The following is a 23751-nucleotide window of genomic DNA, read 5'->3' on the forward strand; positions in this document are numbered from 1 at the left end:
ACTAAACTACCCTTGAAGGCTAAAGAATGACCGAAATATCCCCAAAACCTTAAAAATGACTAAAAGACCTCCAAAACCTAGAAAATTATAGAAATAGCCTGAAAATGTAAAAATTAACGAAACACCCCTAAAACCTAAAATATTGGTAACATTCCCTCGAAACTTACAAAATGACTAAAATACTCTTAGAACCTTTAATTGGACGAAAACACCCTCGAAACATCCAAAATACCCCAATCCCCTATTTTGGTAATTTTAGAGGCTTTAGGTGTATTTTTTTTTTTCATCTTATACGATTAGTGGTATTTTGATCATTTAAGATATTTTGAGGGGTATTAGGTCGTTTTATAGGTTTAGAGCTATTTTGGTCGTTTTAGAGGTTTCAGGGTATTTTTGGTAATTTTAGAGGTTTTGGGTTATTTGTGATCATTTTAGAGGTTTTGGGTTTATTTGGGTTATTTTAAAGGTTTAGGAGTATTTTCATCATTTTATATGTTTGAGGGTATTTTAGTCATTTTTAGGTTTTAGGGGTATTTTGGTCATTTTTTAGGTTTAGGGGGGGTATTTTGGTCATTTATTGTTTTAGGAGTAATTTGGTCGTTTTTAGGTTTCAGGGGTATTTTGGTCATTTTATAGGTTTCAAGGGGTATTTTGATCAAATTTTAGACTTTAGGTACCAGTTTATGTGGTATTTTGGTTAATTTTTAGGTTTCGGGGGTACGTATTTTGGTCTATTTTATTTTTATTATTTTATTTTTTTTAGCATTGTTGGTCTTTTTTAGGTTTAGAGGGTATTTTGGTAAATTTAAATGATTTTATGAGTACTTGGTCATTTTCAAATTTTAGTGGCATTTTGATAATTTTGATTATTGGGTAATTGGGTGGGTTGAGGTTTACCCATAATAGCTGAGTTGGGTTAGGTTTAGGTTTTTTTATTTTTTTTGAGAGTTTCAACCTATGGCGCCCACTCTTATTGATATTTTTTATCATTAGATCAAGACACCTAATTGGTTTTTTTGGTGTAGGCAGGGATTGCCTAGATCTCTTATTTAACCATCAGAGACTTTACTAGTTGAGCTAACTGGAACTCATGGGTTGGGTTTAGGTTAGAAGTAATTATTTAAATGGGCAATAAATGGGTAAATAAGTTTTATGTACCTGTAGGGATAAAATTCCCAAAGTCAACAATGGGCCTTGAGCCCCGCACGGAGCCCAACCATGACCAAAAGGGAAAAGGGGGACCAAAAGACTTCTGGCCCAATCCTGTTGAGCCCAGTTTATTTTAAAAGACGTTCGAGGAGGAATGTCTCCTCGGACACACAAATATGGGCCCAATGTGCGCCCCCTCCACAGTGAAGAACCATCCTAGACAAACGTGGGTAGTAGGATGAGCCTCACACAGCAGGAAAGAGGAAAATGTAAGACGTCCAGGGAGAAGCCACAACTGCCGCATTGAATGCAAAGAAGCTACTTTTTCAGCTGTATTAATATGGAGAAGATAGGCGAACAGTGTTACATTGGCCAGTGCAACTCACAAAAAGATAAGGTGGATGTCCGATGGGACAGGCACTCAAGTGAAGGTCCAGATGGTCAACAAGTGTAAGGCCCTTATCAAATTAAGGAGGCTATATAAGAGAAGGAAGTCCCCATGAAGAGGGGATCGGGAGAATTGAGAGAAAAAGAGAGAGAGGTTAAAGAATTCTGTTGTCTTTAACCAGAACCACTTACTTGTTGGGCCTGGGCCTCAAAAACCGCCCATACAGTACCCAATCCAATTATGTCCACCCCAAAATCACCCAAACTCACCCATTTGACACCCTTAAAAAAAATTTCTAATAATATTTTATAAACCAATACTCTTAGGACATCTGTTAATTTTTTCTTTTTAGTATCATAATATGTTCCTCCAACATCATAATTTGAAAGTTGGATATAAAAGTGACGTTAAATTTTTAAAAGAAATTGTGAAATTTGTTATTTCCATAGCATTGTTGAAATTAATTTAATTCCCATTATAAGCGTTATGCCTAATTATCAACTGTTTGATCACTCACATTGTATGGTTGTAGCAAAAAGTCTTGGTCTCCCATATCTGAGTGCTTACCTTGATTCGGTGGGGACCAATTTCTCACACGGTGCTAATTTTGCCACGTCTGCATCCACAATCAGACTACCAACCAATATTATACCTGCTGGTGGATTTAGTCCCTTTTACCTCGATATACAATACTCACAACAATTCGTGCAGTTCAAATCCAGATCACAAATGATTAGGAAAAAGGGTAAATTCAGCAACAACAAACTTTAGTTACACTTTCTTAGGTGTTATATACTGTATTTTCTAATTAAATTCAATGATTGATTTTTGATTAACATTTTATTTACAGTTTCTTAGATGTTATTAATATTTTATTTACACTTTCTTAGATGTTATATATATTTTATTTACAGTTTCTTAGATGTTATATATATTAAAATTTTTAATTACATTCAACTATATGATCGGATTTAATTAGAAAAAGATAATAATCTTTTATTTAATTGTCTTTTATCATAAAATGATAGTTACAGATTTGAATTTCCTTAGGTGTTCTTAGATTATTATTGCTTTTGTCAAGGGTTTTGTAAATCAATTGACATCTCCTTATGTTTCCAATAGAGATATCCAATATTCAAATATGTGAATTTATTAATCAATAAACCACATATTTTGTCTTTATGGAAAGATTTGCTACATCAATTTATATAATCACATGGTAGGTTACAATAGGGGATGGGAATGAGAGATTCAAACTTTGAATATTTTCATTAAAAACACCAAAAGATGCAGAAGATATTAGTTAAGTTACAATACTCTTGGCACATGGTAGAAACTTAAGGTACAACATTTAAGAAAATGTATTTAGGGTAAAATTCTAAAATGCGTAAACATAATATTATGTATTGAAAAAGTTTATGAATATAACAAAATCTCACAGCATTTTTACAATATAATTGTTTTGAGTTGTGATGGATCCTAGTAAAATTTTATTTTATTATGACTTATGATAATTGATAAGTTGACACGTAAGCTTATTGTGAAAATGTGATATTTTGTTGTGCACGTAAAAGACCTCATATATTTGTTGAGCATTGAGGAGCTTATAACCATCTATATTATCAAATACATTTTTGCTTTATATTGAGCCTTTTTAAATTTCTTGTAGGAGGAATATTTGCAACTTTAATGCCCAAGGGGGATTATTTTTCAAAAGCATTATACACATTCGATATCGGCCAGAATGATCTTGGTGAGGGGTTCTTTGGTAACATGACCATAGAGGAAGTCAATGCTTCTATCCCTGATATAGTAAACAAGTTCTCCATTAATGTTAAGGTAAATTTATACAACGATTCGATTAGTCATTGAAAATAGGCTGGCTTGGCCTTGGCGTACTACTTTAAGAAGAAACATGATCACTTTGTCAAACTAATTAGAAAAAATGAAAAAGTAAGAAAACAATCAAACAAACAAAACAAAAAGGCAACAAAAGCAGGTGACTAAAGGTTTTTTTTTTTTTCTTGGAAAATATATAAAAATTAATTTGACTTAATTTTTTAAAAAAATATAATTTAATAAAGTATTAAATACACTTTAACGTGTGCCTTTAGGATATTCATTAACTAAAGTCTTCTTTTAATGCTAATCAAGTGATGTTATGATGTAGAATATATATAATTTGGGAGCTAGATCTTTTTGGATCCATAACACGGGACCAATTGGATGCCTTCCCTATATTTTTGCCAATTTTCCATCAGCTCAAAGGGACAACTATGGTTGCGCGAAGTCTTATAATGATGTAGCTCAATATTTCAACCACAATTTGAAGGAGGCCATAGTTCAACTCAGGAAGGATCTTCCATTAGCTGCAATCACATATGTGGACGTCTACTCTGTCAAGTACTCTCTATTTACTAAACCAAAGGAATATGGTAAGCCCCATAATTTTTAACATTGAAAATTATATAACAAAAAATTATTAATAATTAGGGATAGAGACATCTTGAAGTTTTCAATGGCAACATCCAAGATTTAAATTGCTCATCCTTCAACAATTGAATATTTTCAAAAAAATACTGAGATGCTTATTATCATTTTTTCATCCCTTTTTTTAAACATTTATTTAAAATGAATTATACTTAAGTGGCATAAAATTTTATGAAAATTGCTCATCCTTCAACTATTGAATTGTCAAAAAATTTCCCATTGTTGCTTGAAAATATCAGGATTTGAGCTTCCTCTCGTTGCTTGTTGTGGATATGGTGGCATGTACAATTATAGCAGTAGTGTTGGTTGTGGAGGAACAATCACAGTCAATGGAAGCCAGATATTTGTTGGTTCATGTGACCGCCCCTCAGTTAGAGTAAATTGGGATGGGATTCACTATACAGAGGCTGCTAACAAGTTTGTTTTTGACCAAATTTCAACTGGAGCCTTTTCAGACCCACCAATACCCTTGAAAATGGCTTGTCACAACATTTAGATTCATAGGCACAGCTGCACAAGCACCTATATATAAATCAAAATAATCTTGTACTGCAAGTTGTTATGTACTCTTTAATTATCATCTCCCGTATAGATATTGGCTTAATTCTGAAATAGCTTGCTATGTACTTAAGATAGTCCTGTTGCAAATGCAGAGGCGTAAATATCTATTTGTTGTGTGTATAACCAAATAACAATGAGTTTATGCAAAATAGAAAAAAAAAAAAAAAAAAAAAAAAAAAAAAAAAAAAAAAAAAAAAAACAACAATCATATGAGAACACAAAAATTTACATGGTTTGCTTAAATGCATGGATAGTTTTGAGAAGAAAGTTTGATCAACAAAAGGAGATTACAAAAAGTGGTACCAAAACACACTCACAAAACCCAAATTCGAAATATTCCCAAAGAGCTCACTCACAAGAAGCAAGTGACTAGAGAAACCTGAAAATCTTTAGAATAAAGTCACAGCTTAAAACTCTACCAAAATAACATTAACAGGGAATAGAGAAAACCCTATTCTACATTTGCGGCTAGGTTTGCTTCACATGTAGCCGCGTAACTAGTGTATATATATTAAGGGAAATGTTAATGGATGCCCTAAGGTATATATAACTAGTGTAATAGTTTATGAACTATTTTTAGAAACATTTTACAAAAAAATGATAATGCAATTAATTTTTTTGACAGCTTTTTATATTTCTCATGAAAGTTGTGTCAAACTTTCCCAATATAGTTTATTAACAATTGCCTTGAAAGTACCCGTTAACACGACCCATATATTAATTAGCATAAAATAGAAGTCGGCTAGGGTTGCTTTACATGTCTTACACGGAGTATAGCAAGTCTTGCATAGTTAAGACATCATGCTATGCACCCACGTGTAAACTTATTCAAGCCACCAATCATAAGCACATAAACTAGAATGAATAAATGATCACATTTAAATGAACTTTGGTTTTTTCTTCTTCTTCATTTTGATTGTTTTGGAAGATTGGATGTGAAGCTATATGAATGGCAACCTTGTTTTCGGAGTACAATTCCTATTAAGATCTGTTAAGATGTTTTTGCTGGTGATCTCAAATAAAAGTTGCCGCCATTGATCTAAATTTTGCCATTGTTGATGAATGAGAAACGGTTGTTTGTTTCTTGGTCTTCTAGAAAGCAAGGTTTTTATCTCCTTTTTTCTTTTCTTTTTTTGAGGAATTTCTAGTAAACAAGTGATTTTTACCAAGTAGTAATTGGTTTACGAGTGTCCCTATAGTTAGCCCACTCTGTGTCATAACATGTGTGCAATTGGATTAGACTATCAGATGTCATGAAATTCTTTAGCCTGGTGTTGGGTTTTTTTTTTTTTCTCGTCATAATAACAAAATTTCCTATTAGGATTTTATCATTTTTCGTACTAAAATATCTTTATACAGATTCTTAAACTCTCTAAAGTACCCCTATTTTCTATCAGATTGTGTCTAAATTTGGGTCTTTAGCATAAAACGACACCGCTTCTATGTTTTCTTTCTTATTTCTTTTGAACTACAAGCTTGACAGTTGCAATGTTCTTGACAAGTTTCGACAAATTTCTATATTGGGTTAGTCTTCCTCAACACTTCCCTTGGAGTTGGGGTCGATATTCATGATACCCAACTTGCCAAGAAGAAATTCAGTTTGTGATTGTTAGCGTGCTTAACAAATTTGTTGGTTGTTAGTTTGTTGAGACATATCACAAAATCAAAGGGATGAAAAACTGTGTATTCTCATTAATTAGCAAGAGTGATTACATAAACTACATTTATACAAGAGTGTACAAGTGTGAAAGCAAAATAACTACCTAACAGAACTAACAACCTATCATACGTGCTAGCTACAGGACTAACAAACTCTCTCACGTGTTATCACTTAAGTGATAATCTAATTAACACTAAGCTACATGCCGTGTCGTTTGTCTATGCTCTGATATTGGTTGATTTGTGCTGTGACTACTACTATAGCTTCTGATCTTGCTAGCCTCTTCCCTGCTCTTGCTATTGATCTTGCTAGCCTCATCTGAACTCTAATACTTCCCCTCAAGATCAGCCGGTGTATGTATATTAAGCATCCCCATCCTACAAGTAAGATTTGAAAATTGATTGTAACTCAAAGCCTTAGTAAGCAGATCAGCCAATTGACAGTCTGTTCTAAAATGATTTAGTTTAATCACCTTCTCCAAGACTTTGTCCCTAACCACATGACAATCTATCTCTATGTGCTTTGTCCTCTCATGGAAGACTGAATTGAAGCCAATGTGCAGTGTAGCTTGACTGTCACAGAACAACAAGGCCTCTCTATCATGATTCATTCAAATGTCCTTGAGAAAATACAAGATCCACACTATCTCACATACTGCCATGGACCTGTACTTAGCTTTTGCTGAAGATCTTGAGACTATGGATTGCTTCTTAGACTTCCAAGACACCAAAAAATCACCAATAAAGATGCTATAGCCTATCACAGATCTTCTAGTGTCAAGGCATGTAGCCCAATCTGCATATGCAAACCCTTTTAAGTGCAAATCTGTACTAGAAGAGAACATAAGCCCTTTGCCCGGTTCACCCTTCAGATATTGCAACACTCTATGTGCTACATCCAGGTGTGGTCTTCTTGGCTTGGACATAAATTGACTGAGTTTATGGACAACAAATGTAATATCAGGTCTAGTAATTGTTAAGTAAAAGAGCCTGCCCACAAGCCTTCTGTAATGACTAGGATCCTTGAGCTCCGCTCCTTCAAATTTGCTTAACTTCAAATTGTACTTCATAGATGTTTTAGCACATTTACATCCAAGTAGTCCAACATCATTGAGTAACTCAAGTGTGTATTTCCTTTAACAAAGGGCAATTCCTTTGTCTGATCTAGCAACCTCCAAGCCAAGGAAATATTTCAAATCACCCAAGTCTTTAAGCTTGAATTTATCATCTAACATGACCTTAAATCTGTCTACTTTAGCCTTATCATTGCAAGCTATCAAGACATCATCCACACAAACCAAAAGAACCATGAAAATGTCACCATGCTTTCTAGTAAACAAGGAGTAATTAGCTTTGGACTGAATGAAACCATGCTGAATCAAAGTGCTTGAAAACTTGGCAAACCATTACCTAGAAGCTTGCTTAAGGCCACAAAGGGACTTGTTAAGCTTACAAACAACCTCCCCCTGGCTGTGAAACCCCTGTGGAAGAGCCATATACACCTCTTCATCCAAATCACCATGGAGAAAGGCATTATTGACATCTAATTGACTAAGAAACCAACCCTTGATGGCAGCCACAACAAGAAGAACCTTAATCGAAACCATTTTAGCTACTGCAGAGAAAGTTTCAAAGTAATCAATACCCTCTTTTTGAGTAAATCCCTTAACCACTAACCTGGCTTTATACCTCTCAATAGAACCATCAGTTTTATATTTGATTTTGTAAACCTACTTGCAGCCTATGGGCTTCTTACTAGCAGGCAAAGGTGTCAAAGTCCAGGTATTATTAGCTTCAAGAGCTAATAAACAGCCATAAACTTTGAGATGATTGTAATTTGGTGTCTTATGAAACAAAAGCTCAAAAGGTGTTTTATCATGCAACAAAGGAGAGGGAAGTCTATTAATGAGATAGGCAGCAGTCAAAACACAATCACCCCAAAATTGAGTAGGAACTTGAAACTGAATTTGTAATGCCCTTGCAATGGAAAGAAGGTGTTGGCATTTTCTCTCCATAACAGAATATTGTTGTGGAGTATAAACACAGCTATATTGGTGTATAATACCATGGGAATTAAGGAAATCAGACATGTCAAACTCTTTGGCATTATCAGTTCTAATAGACTTGATATTTTGACCAAATTGAGTGGCAACCATCGTGTAAAAAGATTGAAACAAAAGCCTAACATTAGATTTAGACTTCATTAAGAATAACCAAGTGGCTCGGGTTGCATCATCCACAATTGTCAAGAAATATTTGAAACCATCTAAAGTAGGAATGGAATAAGGACCCCAAACATCCATATGAACCAAATCAAAAGCACAAGCACTGATTTTATTATTAAAAGAAAAAGGTTATCTTTTAAGCTTGGCCATCAGACAAACTTGACAATTCTTATTACAAGAAGACTGTAAATAAGGAATAGTATGACCTAAAACTCTAAGCTTGAGATCTAAAGGATGACCTAGTCTGGCATGCCAAAGATAGGAAGATGAAGAACTTGCAGACAAGGTTTTCAGACCTGGACCGTTCATTGAACCGTAAAAGGGAGAGGTTCAAGATTTTTAAGGTTGAACCGTGATGATGTAATAATTAATTAATATGAAATAAATAAAAATTAATAATCTTGACTACTCATTTAAAGAAATTCAAGTATTCAGAGACTACTAAAAATAAAATGTATTTTTCACAGTTTAATATGGATTTTAAATAGATATTTTCTTATCATTTATAATCTTTTTATAAATTTGTACATTAGTCAACATAACAATATCTTTAAAAGCCATGATTTATACCATTAAAATATTTTAACTATTTATCAACCATTGAACATATTAGGAACGGTACAATTTTAAAGGGGTTATAAATGATAATTCCAAATCTCAAGGTTTAAAGTTTCAAGGTGGCTAGCTATTAGGCATTTGAGCATCTGATCTGACCGTGCTTTGAAAAATGAAGTATCAACTATCAACACTGCCTTTGAAAAAAAAAAAGCTTCTCTCTCGCCCAAACACTATTTTGCATAACCCATTCTCTCTCTCTCTCTCTCTCTCTCTCTCTCTCTCTCTCTCTCTCTCCTTGAAATCTCTTGTTCCTCTTTCCTCTTAGACCAAAATCACAAAGTAAAGATGTCATCTAGTCCACTGTGGAGCTGCACTGTGAAGAACGAAGTCCATAGTGATCTGTGACTTCAGATCTAGTTCTTTTGGACCACCATTTTTTAGGGGGAAAAATGGCAATTCCGTTAATTCAACCAATCACGAGACTCAGACGCAAGCTTCAGCAGCAACCATCCTTCCTCCTCCGTCAGAATCCCTCGTTCCTTCGATCTCCTCTACAAAGACCGTTCACTCCAACAATCGGCCCTCTCCACCATAAACTCCTACTTTGAAGGGAGTAGAATTTAAAGCTTATTTTTCTCTGTGTGTGTGTTTTTATTTTATTTTATTTTAAGGTTCAAATTCAAAGGGAAGTAGGGAACTGTGAGAAGCGGTCTGATCACGGTTCTTAGAACCGTGAGTTCCAACCGCGATTCGTACAGGTCCCTGCTTTTTTCCCATAGAGGGGTTCTTAAAGCTAAAAGAACCACAAAAATGAGCGGTTCGAGGTTTTCCCGGTCAGACCGTACGGTTTGGTCCGGGTTTCAAAACCTTGCTTGTAGAGGTTGTTGCAAAGAAAGGAGGCAAAGAAAGGAGGAAATGTAGTATTGAACTTGTGATTGATCAAGTAATCAGCAAATGAAGGAGGAATGTGCTGGAGACTATCACATTGAGTAAAGAAATCAATGACAAACATCTCACCTTGATGAAGCTCTGCAATATCCTTTTGAAGATTGAAAACTCTAGGTCCATTATTCTGAGCAAAACGATTCTTCAAGTCATTCCAGATTTCCAAGGCAGTGTCTTCATAAATGATGCTTGCTTGAATCTTAGGTGAAACTAAATTAGCAAAATAACTACCTAACAGAATTAACAACCTATCACACATGCTAGCTACAGGACTAACAAACTCTCTCACGTGTTATCACTTAAGTGAACATCTAATTAACACTAGCTACTTGCCATATAGAGATTATATTACAATGTTGTTTGTCTATGCTCTGATATTGGTTGATTTATGCTGTGACTACTGCTATAGCTTCTGATCTTGCTAGCCTCTTCCTTGTTCTTGCTACTGATCTTGCTAGCCTCATCTGAACTCTGATAAGACATGCAGTCTAGATTAACTCGTTTTGAAGTTTCTACCATACGGTATAATGGTAGTTTATTTCTATGTGCTTTGTGCATTCATGGAAAATTGGATTTGAATCTATATGAATGGAAAACCTTGTTGTCATAGTATAATTGGGTTAGTTATGAGAGTGATATATTAAGGTCTGCTAAGAGAGGTTTTAGCCTAGGAGCATGGACACGGACACAGATATGGGTATAGGTACGACACGATGACACAAGCAGTTTTTGAAAATTTATAACATGATACGGCAAATAGAATACTGTTATGACATGAGTACGACACTCCAAATGAAGTGTATGTGTATCCTAGGTTTTAGCCAGATGACCTCACAAAAAAGTTGTCGCCATTGATCTAAATTCTACCACAACTAAGCTAATGAATGACAAACTTTTTTTTTTCTTGGTTTGCTAGGAAACAAGTGATTTACCAAGTAGTATGCTTTATCCAGTAATTGATTTACGAGTGTCCCTGTATTTAGCCGAAGTTGTGTCAGAATATGCTTGCAATTGGATTGAACCATCAAATGTCATGAATTTCCTTGGCCTGGTGTTCGTTTGCTATATCTCAATACTCGATGTGTTGCATCTAGACTAGGTACTCAAGGCTTGTCCATGAACTACCCTTTTTTTTTAGGAAGGTTCCTGAACTAACTTAGTATATGTATATGTATCACACATGTCAAGTTTGGCTTGGTAATTATGGTTAAGTATATCAATTTATCCAATTAGTCTATGGTAGGATGAGGGATTTGGAATGGGTCTCCATCACCTCATTGAGCGACAAAGTTTGCTCCATTGGGACTTAAATCTAAAAGTTTTAAAAGAAATTTTGCAAATAGATGAAAATACTCCAATTAATGTACTTATTAAATAAAGAGACTTGATTTTTTTCCAAATGCATATTTCAACAATACTTGTTATAATTGTATATGTAGAAAGAAGTTTTTCAAATTATAACTAGTAAAATTCTATTTAAGGTTGAACATGTCACATGAAACTGATGAAGGATTAAGTGGATTAACTATAATATCAACAAAAAAGAAATGTTAGTGTAACTTGAATATAAAAATTTAAGCTGTAATTCTGTATATCAAAAAGTAAGAAAATTAGATTTTAAATAAAAAATAAAAAATATTTTTTAATTAATATTTAAATATAAAAAAAGTTTTCACTTTGGCTCAAAATTTGTTAAGCTGGCTTTTGAAAGTGACTACAAAATATAGAGATCAAGATGATAATTTCACTTTCATAAAAATATATACTTCATTATCAACCAAACAAAAGTTTTATACTTATGTGAAAAAATTTTATTTTATTTTATATTTCATAATTTTTCTAAGTATACTTTTATTGGAACAAGCCAAGTAGCCAACGTTGGAACCCCAAATACGGAACTCAACCAAAATCTTTGCGTTTGAAAGTGAATAGTTATCCGCGCACAAGTAAGCTCACAATTTATTCCCAAATATCTTTTATTTAATTTGACAAGGAACTTTTTCCATCACCCATATTTCTGGTTATTCTTATTTCACTTCGCTTTCAGCTTTCAGGTCAAACATCCTGGCTTGTGTTCAGCCTTTAGTTCCCAATTAAATCGTTTACTTTTTTCTACCTAAAAAAAAAAATATTGTTTACTTTTTTATTTTTAATTAAACTACAAATTGTGTACGTTGGGTGGTAAAGTAATCATGAACAAATCATATGTTCAACATTTTGGGACTCTTATCAGATTCAGATGACTTGTAAGACAAAGATAGATGTCCACTAGGCACCTAAAAGATTGTTTCAGATGACTTGGTAAGCCAAAGATGTATAGTTGTCCACCAGCACATAGAACATGTGTTAGCGTAAGATATAAGAGAAAATATTTATACACAACTTTGAGTCATAATTTTTGTTATTATCGTGATATGGTTGGTTGATGGAGTATAGGTCAAAGCCTTTTAATGTCCAAAAAGATCCATTTTGTCAACAGTTTTTCTTTCAACTTATGTACAAGAATCTCACTCTTATTTTAATTTAATTTGTAAGAAGTAAAATATAAACAATCACAAAAAAATCTGTATTCTAGTACACAGACATTTTAAATTATTCTAAGATTTATCAACTTTTTGTGTTTATCTATCACTTTCACATGAACTACTTTTTGTGTTTGTCTATCACTTTCATATAAACTTATTATTATTTTCTCATCACTTATAGTTTGTTATATTAGAATTGTGGCAAAGTTGTGTGTACAAAAAATTGTGGTCCTAAATTTCCTCCTTGTGAAGCCACATCTTACTTCAAAATACGCATGAACTGACAGATTCATTGACCTATAAAAAGATTTTCTAGAATTTTGAATTGGTTTTAAGTTACATAATATTCATCATCAGCAGATTTCAAAGAAGAATGCGAAATCTATGCCTTTGACAACCATCCTTTTATATAGATATAGGATAGGGAAGTGCACATTTCCTTGCAACATGTTGTTCCTAAGAACAATAATTGATAAATAAATAATATTCAAATTAATATTTAAATAATAACATATCACATAAATTAGAATTTACCATAAAATTAGAGAATGTAAACTTATTACCTCAATGATGCTTTGTAGTAGTCTTATAACATGAGAATAATTTACCGTCAATTCATAAGTTTTTAGATGGCAGAATTGAGACATGGAACATATTACTGTCTTGAGATGATATATGCAGTCTAGGAGATTTCCAGTGTAATAAACTAAAAACATTGTTGTGCCGCCTTGGGATACAACAACCGAGTTACCTTGCTGATCATCCTTACAAGTCAACACCGCTTGTAAGAAAGGAGGCTTTCAATAGTATTATTTTTTTTCCACCCAAAAATAGAATATATACAAGGATATATTATTTTCATAAAAGATGAGAAAACTAACCAAGTAAATATATAGATAGTTTGAAAATATATATAGATAAAAGTTTCTCTTCTGTATCTCTATCATGGCCGGACACATAGGCCTGAATATATAGAAAAGATACGTGCCAAATGCCAACTGGTCATTAAATCACATGTTTATTTCCAACGCGATTTCTGACGTTTTTGTATACAAAACGTTTGACAATAATTACAATGACGTATAATTGAATAATGGCTACCACTGAAGATCTGGATAGCAAACCGTGTGAGCATAAAATGCTCATTGAATAGAGCAAACCGGACCCTAAAGATAAAAGCTGTAAATAGACAGATTTTGATGATAAAAAGTATAAATATTAAATCACTTAAGTCAGCAATTAATTAATATTTAAACTATTGTATTTTATATAAAAATATTCCAACATAATATAAGCAACAAACTTTAGTTCTTGTTTTCAATATCATTTGCGTCTCATTTTCTTTATCCAATATGAAGTCTCCTAGCATTAATCTCAACTTTGCAATTTCTGTCCCTTTCTTTTGTTGTATGCTTTTGTTGTTTGCTTCCACAGTGAATCCTGTGTTTGGTTTGAAAAAGTGCAACTTTCCAGCAATTTTTAACTTTGGTGACTCAAATTCTGATACCGGTGGATTGTCTGCTACGTCCCTTAAAGCACCAACACCACCTTATGGGGAGACCTATTTTCACAAACCTGCCGGAAGGTTTTCGGATGGCCGGCTCATGATCGATTTCATGGGTATGTACCTCGTTTATTTTTAGCATGTCTCACTCCTATAAACTAAGAATTTCGAAATTAGATTCTCATGATAGTCATAGCCACTGTTGTAGCCTAGTTTTCTTTATATGCACAAGTTAAGCAAGTGAGGTCGTTTAGTTATCAATGCAGTGTTGATAGAAATTAGAAAGCACTGCCTTTTTTTTCTGTTAAATATTGCACAAATAAAAAACATAGTACAAAGATTAAGTTTTCCCTTTGCACTACTAGTAAGCCCATGAAGATTAATGGACATTCATTTTCTCATAGATCATCCCGGTTTATCCACATAGACATAATAGAAGAGTCATGTGTTATTCTACAGAGAACTTTCTAGAGCACCCCAGAGTGGACAAAAATATTAGGATGCTGCATTTACACCAATAGGATAAATGAAGTACCAAAACCAAAGCTTTTCTATAATTTTGTGTCAAATCCAAACTCTTAACGTTCCATTTGTTTCACTTTATGTAAACATAAAATATTTTTAATGAAAAAAAATTTCACATATGGCAAAGCTGCGCTCCAGCCCCTAAATCTGTTATTTTTGTCTCTCTCTCTCTCTCATTTGAGCAAGAGATCTCTATCTTCTCACTTTCTCAATTCCCTTATACTATCTGAAATAGAGAAGAGAGAGGGGTAGAGAGCTTTATGCCTCTATCTTTCTCCCTTTCTCTGTTTTAATAATGACCCATGAGTTTCACAAACTTGAGTTTGTGAAACTCGAGTTTGTGGTGTAACTTAAGTTCCAAAAAATCGAGTTTTTAAAAAAAAATAACTTTCAAATTTGACATGCTATTTTTTATGGATTTCGAGTTCCATAAAAAAATGGTAACTATTTTCCATAGAACTCGAGTTTGTGAAACTTAAGTTCCACGGCAAACTTGAGTTTCATAAACTTGAGTTTTAAAAAGGTAGTAAATTCTTAATTATTTCGTAAATAATGATAGATTCATACATATTTTGCCAAATGGTGGTACTTGGCCATTTTGACCATCAAATGGGTCCAAAATTATAGTTTGGATAAAAATTTTCACCTATGTTCCTGCAACTATTATAAGTAGGACGAAATTTGGTTACAAAATTGGTTGTAACCCTAAACCTATAACCTTACTCAACATTATTTTATTGGAGGTGAATTTTGACAAATTTACTATTGGATTACATTTTCTTCTTATATCCTCCATACTTGCAAAATTTCTAGAAAATTAAAAATCAATAGCTATGTCATCAATAAATTGTTTAAATTGCAAGTTTTTGTAGTTTAAAATTATACATAAAATATAATTTTATAAATCTTATAGTAAATAATATCTGATTGATACAAAATTTTGATGTGTATTAAAAGTGTAAAGAACATGCAATTCAACGATTTGATTTCTCAAATATGTAGTAATATTAATGATATTGAGTAAAGTTATAGTTTTAGACTATAACAAATTTTGTAGCTAAACTTTGTCCTTATAAGAAAAGCAATAAATACATGAGACGAGACCCAATTATGTTAGTGGATGATGATGATGATGATGATTATTGTTATTATAAATTGAATTTGTTTTAGCCATAAATGATAAAAAAATAGATAATTGGTATAGTTAATAGTTGTGTTTTTGTGACAGTTTTTTAATACTCATTTGAATTTTATAATAATTTTCTTTTTATATTATATTTCCCAAACTTGAAGTCCTGCCTCCGTCCTTGATTGGATGAGAACTACTATGTGTTTTTGTTAAATATTTAACTAAATTTTAAAAGATACAATGTTCTAAAGCATTTATAACATTTTATTAATGATTTTATGGTAAAACAATATATATTAAGATTTGACAAAATTTTACAGTAAAATAAACTTGGTAAACGCTAAAAATATTTTTCGTATAACATTTTATAGTGAAACAAATGGTGCATAAGTAGCATTATCTTTATAAACATTATATATCCACACTATTTTAGCAGGGAAGAGCCTGTTGGTTCGAAAAGGCCTAGCCATTGGTCGAATGGGTCCTTTTTTTTTTTTTTTTTTTTGTAATTGAATAGTTACAATTATTGGAGAATGAGGGATTTGAAATTCAAATTATGGATGTCTCCATTAGAAAATTAATCATGATTATTCTTAATAATAGATTTTTTTTTAATTTTTATAATTCAATAGTTATACCATACATGAAAGATATTTGATGAAAAAAAAAAAATCTAATATAAGGTAAATCATACTGGATTTCCTTAACGTTTGGGGTTTTGTCATGCAAAATTTACTAAATGTTTGGTGGTCTTATTTTATATATACTATTTTTTTTAAAAAAATTATTATTATATATATACTGTTTGGGGGTTAAAAAAAATAATATTTTGAGTTGATTTTGAATGATATTTTAATTTGGAACATGTGTATTTTGATAACGAAATCATTGTAGGGAGTACACGATGTGTGTGTCTATATATATATATATATATATATATATATATTTCAGGGAGTAGGGAGCTGGGTAGTATTTATTATTAATAATAAATTTAGAAGATGCTACAATATAATTTAGCCATAATAATTCAATGCAAGAATAGCCGCAATAAATTTATTATTAATAATAAATTTAGAAGATGCTATAAATTATTCACTTTTTTTAGGGATGTGGAAAAAAAACTAAATATGTATTAAATGTGTGTCAGTTTAGATAGAGAAAGTCAAATCATTTTGTGATAAACCACAGCTAAAAAGTAAAACTTTACCAATTTCCTATGCAATGGGATTTGTGATACATCATAAATGAACCACAGCTAATTCATTAACAGGTGCTGGCCGGCACCTGTTAACAAAGTCCAATATAATTTAGCCGTAATAATTCAATGCAAGAATAGCTTGTTGAAGAAGGTAAGAAATAGGTCTGATGTCAAGTTGCTCTGGACCAATCCAAATCCCTTGAAAAATACACATTCAAGTGAAAGGATCCATGTCAACAAACTCATTGCAAGTTAGAATAGTTTTAGAGCCAAGATTGTTTCCTAGGAGGGCCAAAAGTATGGAAAAGAAATTTGACCATCAAAAAAAAGTATATATATTAAAATTCAATAATAAATTAATATAGAAAAAATAAAACTAACATCTATTCAGTTTTAACAAAATAAAATAAAAATTAAAAAATAAAAATACTTTTTTAATACATTCTATTAAATAATTTATGATCTATTGAAATGTTACTTGAATGTCTTTTAATTCGCAATAATCACCTATGATTAATTCGGTATTAAATGTTGCAACAATTTTTCTTTGAATATATAAAATCAAAGAATCCATTATAAAATTATTCTTTATTTTGCTGTAAAGTCTAGTTTTGACTTTTGATACTATTCATGATTGAAAATGATTATTTCATAATTGTGATATAAACTGGAAAAGTAAATAAAATTATAAAGAAAGTTTAGTTACAAAATTAGTTGTAATAATCTTAGACTACAATCTTAATATCTTTTTATTTGAGGTGAATTTTGACAAATCTATTATTGAATTACATCTTCTTCTAATAATCAATAGTTATCTTATCAATAAATTGTTTATATTGCAAGTTTTTATAGTTTAAAATTATATATAAAATATAAGCTTATAAATCATATAGTAAATAATATTTGATTGATACAAAATTTGAAATGTATATTAAGCGCATAAAGAACATGCAATTTAACAATTAAATTTTCAAAATATGTAATAATATTTATTTTATTGAGTAAGGTTGTAGTTTTAAGTTATAACCATTTTTGTAGTTAAACTTTGTCCATAAAATTACAATCATTATATAAAGGAAATAATATCAACCAGGAAAGTTGAAAATCATATTTAATACCATTTTAATATCATACTTTAAATTATAGCTTTTAAGTAGGAAAAAAAAAATTTTTAACTTTAGGTCTCAAATATCAATTAAGCCGACTGTAATGCTAAACATATATAGTTTAAATGATAAATATTTTATTTTTAGATTTTGTGTGCGTGTCTTCCGTGTCGTGTCGACGTGTGTGTGTTAAATTCCAGGTTTACAAATACCTCTGTCCCCGACCTAGAGCCTAGAGGCTCCAACACCAATAGACAGAAAATTTCACCAATAGGACAGAGGCACCATTGGAAAGAAAAAAAATTCTCAAAAACAAAAGTCAAAGGTGACATAAGAGATGAGAGCTGAATTGGCTGAGGCTCCCAAATAGTCAAAGATGAAGGAGAGAGATATGTAAAGGCATCAAAATTAAGGAATATTGAGGAGTGAAATTGGACACTAGTTTAAAGTTTGCATTTTTTTTTTTTTTTTGTAAGAAAAGAAAAGAGGGATAATTATATCCAAGTTTCTTGCCTTAACAATTCTTCTTTCTTTATGTGTGTGTGAGAGAAAATGTGAGATTCAAATCATATATATAAATATTACAAAAAAATAATATTACTATTAAGTTATCACTTAAATGACAATCCTAATTATCTAATTTATGAGATATTACTTAAACCTCCAATCCCAATGATCCATTTTTTTTTTCCAATTTTTAAGAACATCCAACTGAAAAACTTATGTTCTTGTTCAAAAAAAAAAAAAAAAGTCAAAAACTTATGTTGTAAATTGGAGAGACCAACCAATACATATATCTATTTTTATATTCTACAGCAAAAAAAAAAAATATATATATATATATATATTTTTTTTTATGATGAGATTTACTATTTAAGTATTTATGTTATAAAAACTAAAGAAGCAATCCCTGATCAAATTAATATAATTGGTTACTCTAATCAGGTAATGTGGTAGGCCGCAAGCAGAGAGTGCAATGAAAACTCCCCCTTTCTCTTTTCTAAAGTTAGACTCAGGATAGGTTTAGCAGAATTTTCTTGTTCTAAATTATAAAGATTCAGTCACTTGACCATAGGAAGAGACACTTCAGCTTCTTTTCTTTGCATACAACTCGACTGTTTTCTAATATATATATATATATATATATATATATATAGACACCCCCAAGTAACGTGGGATTCTTTATCACTATGATATATTGAGAAGTATTAGCAGTTTTTCCTTTCATTTTTTTTTTTCCCTCTCTTGTGTGTAGGTAATGAGAAAGTTGATTAGCTAAAGTGGTAGATTTCTCATTTGAGTAAGAAAAAAGAAAAAATTGCCTCACAGCTAGACCAAAAAGTAAAAGAACTAAATAATGTCTTCGTCCAAAACGGAAACTCTCTCCATCAAGGAGTTGGGCTGGGTTGTGTAACTATTGTTCTTCTACTCTAATTTTTTTTTTTTTAATTTTTTTAAAAAAATATTTACAATATGTTGCTAACCTTACAATTTAAACTCTTTCCTTTTTAAACTCTTAAGCATTCTGGGCTAACTTCTCTATAATTAGTGTGCGCTTGATGATTTAATTTCCACCGTCTTATTTATTTCATAATATAAAAAATATAATTACACTAAAAAATTGGATATTTTAAAAAGTTGTAGGTTATTTTTTTAAAATAAAATAAACACATCCAAAGGCCGGCAATTAGATTAAGTACGGTTAAGGAAATTTTTTTTAGCAACCATCCTTGCCATCACTTGGCAGTTGCTAGTTGGTAAAATCTAGGGGACTAACCGTTTATTCAGGTCTAAAATAAATAAATAAATCTAAACACAAAAACAAATTTCAGAACATTTCTATAATTGTTAATTGATATGTAATAATATATAGACAATATTTTTTTCATAAACTGATGTGAATGTTCACATATGTTGCTCAATAAGTTGTGGAAAAGATTGTGAAATTTACTGTCTGCAGCATTGTCAAGATTAATTTAATAATTTCCACTATAAGCGCAATGCTTAATTATCAATTGTTTACTTTAATCACATTGTATGGTTGCAGCAAAGAGTCTTGGTCTCCCATATCTGAGCGCTTACCTCGATTCCTTGGGGACCAACTTCACACACGGTGCAAATTTTGCTACATATGCATCCACAATCAGACTACCAACCAGTATTATACCTGCTGGTACATATAGTCCCATATACCTCGATGTCGAATACTCAGAATTCGTACAGTTCAAGTTCAGGTCACAAGCGCTAAGGCAAAAAGGTAAAATGGGTCAATGGGTAAACACTTCATTTGTTCTTAATATTGGGTACTGTAGTTCTTGAGAATTGAGGTTGCTTATAGCAAACATTTGCATTACCAAATGAATTTTTGCTTTATATTGGGCTGATTTTCTTGTAGGAGGTATATATGCATATTTATTGCCCAAGGGGTATTATTTTCCAAAAGCTTTATACACATTCGATATTGGTCAGAATGATCTTGCTGAGGGGATCATGGGTAACATGACTATAGAGGAAATCAGTGCTTCTTTCCCTGATATAGTAAACAAGTTCTCCATTAATGTTAAGGTAATTAAATATATACTACGATTTGTCATTGAAAATGGGCTGCCTTGTTGGCCTTGGCCTACTACTTCAAGAGGAAACATACAATTGTTAAACCAATTAGTAAAAAAGAACAAAGAAAAAAGAGAGACAATAAAAGCAGGCGAATAAAGTTTGGTTGCTTTTAATGCTAATCAAGTGAAAGTTATGATGTAGAATATATATAACTTGGGAGCTAGATCGTTTTGGATCCACAACACGGGACCAATTGGCTGCCTTCCCCTTATTTTGGCAACTTTTCTATCAGCTCAAAGGGATAGCTATGGTTGCGCAAAGCCTTATAATGATGTAGCTCAATATTTCAACCACAAGTTGAAGGAGGCCATTGTTCAACTCAGGAAGGATCTTCCTTTAGCTGCAATCACATATGTGGACATCTACTCTGTCAAGTACTCTCTATATAGTAAACCAAAGGAATATGGTAAGACTTATGATATTATATAACCAAAAAAGTACTGACAATGAATAATGATCGACCTTATAAACTGAGTTGCTTATTAATATTTATCATTTTTTAACATTTGTATAAAATGAATTCTGCTTAAGTGACAAAATTTTTTAGAAATGAAACAAAATTTCAAGTTTATAATTTGTTTGGTTGAAAAATATCAGGATTTGAGCTTCCCCTCATTGCTTGTTGTGGCTATGGTGGCATATACAATTATAGCAGCAGTATTGACTGTGGAGCAACAATCACAGTCAATGGAAGCCAGATATTTGTTGGTTCATGTGAACACCCCTCAGTTAGAGTAAATTGGGATGGAATTCACTATACAGAGGCTGCTAACAAGTTCGTTTTCGACAAAATTTCAACCGGAGCCTTTTCAGATCCACCAATACCCTTGAAAATGGCTTGTCACAACATTTAGATTTATAGGCACAGCCGCACAGGCAACTATATATAAATCAAAATAATCTTGTACTGCAGGTTATTATGTACTCTTTAATTACCGTCTCCCTTATTGATATTGGTTTAATTCTGAAACAGCCTGCTTTGTACTGAAAATAGTCCTATTATATAAACTAGAATGAATAAATTATCATATTTAAACGAACTTTGGACATTTTTTTTTCTTCATTAAGATTGTATAATTAAATAAATAGCCAGAACAACGCTCTCATTGCAGAACAAAAATTTAAGTTTGTTATTTTTCATTTGAGGTTATCAAAAATTTTGTCGATAGAAACCATTTTGAGAAAAATAAAGGAAACCATAGGGCAAGAAACCCATTTAACCTGGTTCAATCATAAAAAGCCTACGTTCACAGAGCTCTTTCAGTCTTTTGTTTCTCTATTTCACTTTCTTTTGTGTTGTGTTAGAGAGGATCCTTTATATTCGTGGTTTTCACAAACATCCCTACATATATTTAATCTGCATTTATGCATGTATCATTTGCTTCTTTGTGTGTTTGAATTTGTTGATTACACGGTGATTTGGTTGGTGTAATTTCCATATTGGGTTGGTCTTCAACTCTTCCTGATTTGGTTGGTGAGCTTGCCATATAGAGTTTGTCTTCATCAACACTTCCCTCAAGTTGGGGTGGATATTCATGATACCCAACTTGCCATGCGATTCCTAGTCCAAAACCATTAAAGAGTAAGTGAGAAATTGACTTCTAAAGTGCCCACTAGACATAATTAAAGTGATGAAATCTTTAAGTCTCACATATAAAATAAATTGGTCATTTTATGAGTTTATACGCTTGTGTAGGTGCAATATTTTTTTATTCTAGAACTGTGTCTGTTAGTGTTGCATCTTTTATGAAATGGTGCAAGTGTGTCTATAAGTAGTGATTCTCTCATTTCATTTAGAGAGAGAAAGAGACATTTTTTTTTCGTTGTGAACTTATATTGTTGTGCTTGACATCTAAGAGTAAATAGTGTGAGCATCTAAATATTGTTGTGCTTGATTAGATTTGCACTTATCATTCTACATTCATCTGGTCTATGAGTATATTTAATTATTCTTAATTATTTATTTATTTTACGTACTTTTTTTTGTTTGTTGTGTTTGTTTACAAAATCACAAGAGAAAATTATTATGCATAATATATCCAATAATCACATTATCATCGACTATTGTTTCTAAAAAAAAAAAAAAACTTTATTATCAACTATTAACAACTTGTTACCTTGACATTTGTAAAACATTTTGTAGTTCTATGGCTACACCATGTGCCATAATTTGATGATATGGGGAGTGATAGATAATCACTTTCATATGACTTTTTCTCTATCACCCACAAACTCACAGTCCATCAACTAAAACTTGTGGAAAAAGTTATGATACAAAAATTTTGTATATAAACTTAATTTTGTGACTTGAGTCATTAAATCACTAAAACTTCTAAACCTTAATTGGGGCAAGCCAGGGATTTCATTTGTTGATTCCGTGCGAGAAATTTCGCAGATCAATAAACGTATTCTCAACTGTTACATTTTGTAAGTTGGAACCCCACACGGAAGTCCCTTTTCTTTTGTTTTGAAATTGAATATTTATGGGCTGCAAATAATGTCACACTTCTTCCCCACATAGAAATCCCTTTTATTTTACTGATGAAAGTTTCTCTGCAGCAATAGGAAGGGGATTTTCTAGTGCTCAGTAGAATTTGTGTCCCTTCAGTACGAAGGTGTTGGTCAGTTTCCTTGGAATAACAAGTTTAATCCTCGGCTAGGGGGTCTTTTCTCTTTCTGGGGATTGGGAAATAGGAGTTGGTGCTGTCACAAAAATCCACTAATCTATGGAAGACCTGGCACAGAATTGGAGTTGACTCACTCTGTCTGACAGGTAAGGCCTTGGATGTAATCTGACAAAGGATGACAGTTCCATGGATTTTACAATACCTACAAAATTTCTAACAAAAAGAGCTCTAAATGTCGAGGTTATTGCAAGAACTTTCAACCCCTTGCGGAGGGCTTTTATTGGCTTCAAGATTCAGAACCTGGGAGATCACATTATCCTTTTTACTTACGATAACAAAGCAGATGTCGATCGAAATTCTTTCGAGTGAACCATGGAGTTTTGATAACCACCTGGTCATGCAACTGTATGAGAAGGATTCGGCCATTGAGGAATTATCTATTAATCAAGCAAGTTTTTGGGTACAATTGCAAGGCATCCCAATCCAATATTTGACAATGGAGGCTACAGTGAAGATCAGCTCTGTAATTGGGGAGGTAATTCGACC

General features: G+C 32.1%; 1 protein-coding gene across 13 annotated transcripts in view; it reads left to right on the forward strand.

Moving 5' to 3' along the window:
• The window catches only part of LOC126698205 (esterase-like), a 111261-nt gene extending 89643 nt beyond the window's left edge, over positions 1 to 21618 (forward strand). For 5 of the 13 annotated variants that reach the window (XM_050395267.1, XM_050395266.1, XM_050395265.1 and 2 more), the window contains 3 exons: positions 3207 to 3376; positions 3708 to 3972; positions 4267 to 4675. In XM_050395267.1, the coding sequence (XP_050251224.1) occupies positions 3207 to 3376; positions 3708 to 3972; positions 4267 to 4523 (692 nt within the window). In that variant the 3' untranslated portion in view covers positions 4524 to 4675. Of the gene's footprint in view, positions 1 to 2069; positions 2283 to 3206; positions 3377 to 3707; positions 3973 to 4266; positions 4676 to 13808; positions 14121 to 20009; positions 20220 to 20357; positions 20528 to 20719; positions 20985 to 21175 lie in introns of those variants that run through there. The other 8 variants (XM_050395273.1, XM_050395272.1, XM_050395271.1 and 5 more) reach the window with 4 other exon arrangements.
• Positions 21619 to 23751: the final 2133 nt, after the last annotated feature.

The sequence above is a fragment of the Quercus robur genome, chromosome 9, assembly GCF_932294415.1.
Source record: "Quercus robur chromosome 9, dhQueRobu3.1, whole genome shotgun sequence".
NCBI classification, from domain to species: domain Eukaryota; kingdom Viridiplantae; phylum Streptophyta; class Magnoliopsida; order Fagales; family Fagaceae; genus Quercus; species Quercus robur.